Source organism: Suricata suricatta, chromosome 6, assembly GCF_006229205.1.
Source record: "Suricata suricatta isolate VVHF042 chromosome 6, meerkat_22Aug2017_6uvM2_HiC, whole genome shotgun sequence".
NCBI lineage: Eukaryota > Metazoa > Chordata > Mammalia > Carnivora > Herpestidae > Suricata > Suricata suricatta.
Window position 1 is genome coordinate 23821694 of NC_043705.1, and position 5900 is coordinate 23827593.

Below are 5900 nucleotides of genomic sequence, written 5' to 3' on the forward strand. Positions count from 1 at the left end.
ATGGGCAGTGGGATTGGTCCATCAAATTCTCACCAGCTGGGAAAATATGTAGTTACCAATTTTTACACTATCCTCCTCCCAGGGAAGACCTTGAAAGTCACTTTAATTTTACGGCCAGTCTTGAAGGTCTATTCATTCATCCATCCATTCATTCATCACCTACCATTTAACCTGCACCATCCAAGTTCTGGCGTAACACGGCGAGGAAACCGTGCTCAGCCCCTGCCTGTGTCCCTGCTGCTCACATGCTCACACCACCTGCTGGATCTCTTCCACCTGCGGCACGCCTACGACTTCCATCACCAGGGAGATGGCAGTGCGCAGCTCAGCATGTTCCCACACAGACTGTGCTCACTTCGACGGTAGGACAGAGGACAGCAACAAATTGAATCAGAGTTGTTTATTTTTGTTTTATTGGAACATAGTCCAACCTGAAATAAATATCGATGTTTGAAATTCTCAATCATTTCATAAATAAATATTAAGTTAACAGACATTTTACAGAATGTTGTGTTAAATAAGATTAAAGTACATGTTTATTTTGCCTGGAGCACACTGGAGGAAAGACTTTGATGATTCTGATATCTGAAATATACCTCAAATATTTTATTTTTCTCCCTTCTGCCTATGTGAGGTGGCAAAGTAGCAGTATGCCTGAAATAATTGCTTTGCCTCTTAAGTTTAATTACACTGATCATTAAGGCCCCACTCTTTGTTGGTCCTCATTCCCAGTGCAAAAAATAACAATCTTCTCCTCCAAAATCTTTCACTACAACAAGCCAGTTTTGTCTCAACTTTCTGTTGTCCACTCAGTGTTTATTACACCAAGAAACACTTGCAGGTAGTCTAGGAACTTTTTCACTCTCCATCTTTCTCCACCACACTTTTTCTGTGGGAAAAAAATAGATATTGAAGGAAACTGTCAATTCTTATAAAAACAGGCATAGCCAGACAAATATACTTGAGTTTTCACCAAATGTTTTTAACTTACTTTTTGGATGTCTATGTGTTCTTTTATTAAAGACAAGTTTTTGAACAGCTTTTCCACAGCATCCCCCGGTGCAGTTCGATTCTTTAGTGTGTCTATACCCTGAAAGACTTCTTCAATGCACAGTTGGTGCTAAGTGAGGGAGATTTTAAAGGTAAAAATAATCAAAACAAGGTATGAAAATTTAGTCCAAAAAAGTTGGACTTTGTTTTGTGGGGTTTACATGAGTTCACTTCTCCCACAATTTTTTTTACTTATTCCTTTTCCAGGGGGGAAACCACCACATACAGAGCTATAATTTTCATAAGTAAATGAAGTTTAATTTTTTTTCATGTTTTATTTATTTTTGATACAGAGAGAGACAGAGCATGAGAGGGGGAGGGGCAGAGAGAGAAGGAGACACAGAACCAGAAGCAGGCTCCAGGCTCTGAGCTGTCAGCACAGAGCCCGACACGGGGCTCAAACCCACAAATGTGAGATCTGACCTGAGCTGAAGTCAGAGGCTCAATTGACTGAGCCACCCAGGCACCCCTAAATGAAGTTTATATAATGACTGAGAAGTTTTACAAATGATATAAATTAAACATTTAACCAAAAACAAGTGTTTATGAAGTAGAATGCAGCTACATTACTGAGATCACATCAAAATTTCCTTGGATAGGTCTAGCCGGTAATTTTATTCTGCATAATGATATCACATGTTTAACATTTCAATATGACCATGACATACTCCAAATGTATACAGTTCTATTTGAGTGAAAATCATTTAAAGATGTGGAAATGACTCTTTTATATAGGACAGTCAGTATATATTTTAATGTCTACTGACTATCATTCTAAAAATATAACCCTAAGTTGACTAGTACTTTCAGAAAGACACAGAAGTGAGGAAAGCCAAATATATTCAGAGGTGAATGGAGATGAGGAGGCGCCTCCCGCCCAATGTGGAATTCTTCTGGTAAGAACACCTGACATGAGGCTCTTTGAGATGGGAAACTGACAACATCAAAAAAAGGCCTGACCCACTTGCTTAATGGATTCTACTTAATATTGTAGAGCCATTCCTAACACTATTCCTAATATTCATAAGCACAGGGGCGCCTGGGTGGCTCAGTCGGTTAAGCGTCCCGCTTCGGCTCTGGTCATGATCTCACGGTTCGTGGGTTCAAGCCCCACGTCGTGCTCTGACAGCTAGCTCTGAGCCTGGAGCCTGTCTTCCAATTCTGTGTCTCCCTCTCTCTCTAACCCTCCCCTGCTCGTGCTATCTCTCTCTGTCTCTCAAAAATAAGAAAAAAACAGAAAAAAATTTTTAAAAATATTCATAAGGACATGATTGGCATCCACACACATAAAAACAAAATAGATAAAATTAAACCGTTCCAATGATAACTAATGCTCTATAGCTTAAAATAAGAAACTTAGTCATGCAATCGTTTTATCAAATGATAATTTAACTTACATTGTTATGTTCAGGAGTAGGAATCATCAGGTTCTGAAAAGGAAAAGAAATACATTCATTTTTAACGCATTAAAAGGTTCATAACTTGAAAGAAAAAGCTTGCCAGTAACATGGTTACCAATGACATATTACTAACATTCATAATCTCATTATTAATAACAGATCTTTAGAAGTTAGCCACCACAAAAGATTACACATGCATTTTAAAGACTGTAGGAATCAAAACGAAAATTACCCCATCGCCTATCAGCAGAGTTCGATGCGTGGAGAGCAGTGCCAAGGTCTCTGCCACCAGCCTATTCATGGGACTTTGTACAGCCATGGCAGAAACACAGGCAGTCCCAAGAGCTAGCAAACTCAAATGCAGAAGCATTCTCATGGCTCTCAAATGCTCAGTGTTTGCCTTGGGCAAAGAAAGTGCATAGTACAAGATTGCATCCTCAACCAATTTATTCTCTTCTTTGAGGAAATGAATAATTTCTAACAATCAGATAGGCAATGCCTAACAATGGCATATCATGAAACTAAGTGTTTCCAATGCCTTGTATCTTAAAAATAATTTTACTTTTATCTTTTAATAATAATAAAAATCCCTATTTTCCCCCTTTAAAAACATTTTCTATGACAAAGAAAACCTTTGGGTTGATACATCATTGCCCCCACATTTGCATTTCTTAAAATCAGAAGACTGAATTTCCTCCTAAAAGATGTGTGTAAAAGAAGTATAATGTACACCACTAAATTTTATGCCATAGTGTATAAACATGAGGAATGTGTTTTTCAGGTTGACTAAATTACATCACCATCATTACTAGGCTGGTCTGTCTTAAATGGAACTTAAAATGTTGGTGGGAAGATGGTGATTACAGCTGAGACCATCAACACTTAGCAGGGTCAGGTTCACTGGAGTATAGGTTAAGATCCTTTCTGTTGCCAGGAGCCAAAAACCTAACCCAAACTGGTTGAACCTAAAAGGGAATTTATTAGATCATACAACCAAACGGTCCAGGGTAGAGGCTCCTTTATAGCTAGTTTGCCTCAGTGATCCTTCCTTGGCTCCCTTCTCAGGAGCTCTCCTACTGTGGTCCCAAGATGATGTCAAATCTTCTGGATCTGTATGAATGCTGTTCCTGAGCAGCAGGAGAAAGCAAATTGTGCTTTTCTGATTGCTCAATCAAAAGTCCTAGATTTCAACTTCCTTGTGACAAAGGATCACAGGTTCACCGTTGAACTGTGGTCAGGGATATGGGACATACTGGTTGGCTCTCCCTGTAGCTAGAAGTAGGCTTCACCTCACTCAAATTGCTAGTTGGCTGTGCAAATCAGTGAAATGCAGAAGGTGTAATGCAACAAAGGTGGCGAGGCTACAGTAAACTGTAGCATGCAGGACATTTCTAATGGTAGCAGGTCTACTCAGCTTCAGCTGATCATTGCCATGAGACACCCTTGGATTTGTATTGCTAGATCAACCCATTTTTTAAAGAGATCAGAAACCCTGATTTAATAATCCTCATTTATAACCTCTTGATTTTTAAGTGATGACAATTCATATTTTAAAAATATGTATTGAGGGGCACCTGGGTTGCTCAGTTAAGTGACTCTTGAATTTGGCTCAGGTCATGATCCCACAGTCGTGAAATCAAGCCCCGTGTTGGGCTCTGTGCTGAGTGTAGAGCCTGCTTGGGATTCTGTCTCTTCCTCTCCTCTTTGCTCCTCTCCCACTCACCCTGCCTATCTCTCTTTCTCTCTCAAAATAAATAAATAAACATTAAGGGGCACTTGGGTGGCTCAGTCTGTTGAGCATCTGACTTCGACTTAGAAGTCTCACAGTTCCTGAGTTCAAGCCCCACATCAGGCTCTCTGCCGTCAGTGCAGAGTCTGCTTTACATCTTCTGTCGCTCCCTCTCTGCCTTTCCTCTGCTTGCATGCACTGTCTCTCAAAAATAAATAAACATTTAAAAATAAAAAACTGTATAGAGTACCATTGTGCAGCTTCCGATTTACAGTATAACTGTGGGTCTAGTGCCTTTTTATTAAAAAACTTCTCCTATTCAAAATAATATTTCTCCTAAAATAGTATATTATGGTAAAATATACATAACATAAAATTTAACACCTTACCCACATTTAAGTGTACAATTCATTAGTGTTAACTACATTCACAATGCTGTGCAGTCCATCTCCAAACACCTTTCATCTTGCAAAACTGAAACTCTACCCCCATTAAACAAAAGTTCCCCATTTCCTCTCTCCCTAGCTCTTGGCAACCATGCTTCTACTTTGGGTCTCTATTAATTGACTATTCTAGATAACTCATGTAAGTGGAATCAAATGGCATTTATCTTTTTGTGACTGGCTTATTTCACTAAACCTGATATTCAGCCACATTGTTCGTGTGACAGAATCTCCTTCTTTTTTAAAGCAGAGCAATACTCCATTGCATGAATTTACCACATTTATATATATAAGTGGTCTATGGATATCTGTATATATGTGTGTGTGTATATACATATGTATATATATATGGTCTATGGATATGTGGGATCATCTTTGGGCTATTGTGAATAAAGCTATCATGAACATGGTATACAAAATTATATTTCTTAAAACGCTGTTGCAAGGCATTAATTTTTCTTCAAGGACACTGATTTCCCAAACCTGACTTCAAACTCAGAGCAAACATTTTAAAACGATGTATTTGAAAGACCTTTATTAATGTAAAACTCCCTACAAAAGTTAAGTATTTTAATCTCCTGTGCAGAAGGGGAATTCCAAGTGATTTTTGTGGCTATTCCACCCTCACAGAAGTGGTGCATAATCCCCCTGAAGTGTGGGACGAAACCTGGTAAACTGCAACCAGGTGACCAGGGTCAAGATCAACAGTGACTAGACATTAATAGAATCTACCCTTAATGTGATGTGATGAGAACGGCATTTTATCTCTGGTCTTCCTCCCCAAACCCCATAATCTCTATGTAACCGTGAGAAAAACATACATATCCAAACTGAAGGGAAAAATACCTGACCAACACCTCTTAAAACTGTCAAGGTCATCAAAAAGTAACAATGTCTAAGAAACTGTCACAGTGCAAAGGAATCCAGCCATGGTGACTAAATATAATGTGGTATCCTGCGTGAAATCCAGGAACAGAAAAAAGGACAGTAGGTAAAACTAAGGAAACTGGTCTAGTCTGGAGTTGGTTCCTCAGTTGTGACAAATGTACTAAAGTAATCTGAACAATAGAGAATACGGGGTGCAGGGCGCACAGGAACTCTACAGAACATTGTTGCAACTTTTCTGCAAGTCTAAAACTATTTAAAATGAAACGTTGTTAAAAATAACATTGCAGGGGCCCCTGAGTGGCTCAATCTGTTAAGCATCCAATTTCGGCTCAGGTCATGATCTCACAGTTCCTGGGTTCAAGCCCTGCATCGGACTCTGTGCTGACAGCT

At 39.1% G+C, this 5900-nt stretch overlaps 1 protein-coding gene across 1 annotated transcript; it reads right to left on the reverse strand.

Moving 5' to 3' along the window:
• Nucleotides 1–464: 464 nt before the first annotated feature.
• On the reverse strand, nucleotides 465–2864 carry IL5 (interleukin 5). Its single transcript, XM_029941885.1, has 4 exons — nucleotides 2683–2864; nucleotides 2448–2480; nucleotides 992–1120; nucleotides 465–889 (listed from the first exon to the last, which is right to left on the reverse strand). The coding sequence occupies exons 1-4, from the start codon at nucleotides 2824–2826 to the stop codon at nucleotides 791–793; spliced, it is 405 nt and encodes a 134-aa protein (XP_029797745.1). The 5' UTR covers nucleotides 2827–2864; the 3' UTR covers nucleotides 465–790.
• Between the last annotated feature and the right edge of the window lie 3036 nt (nucleotides 2865–5900).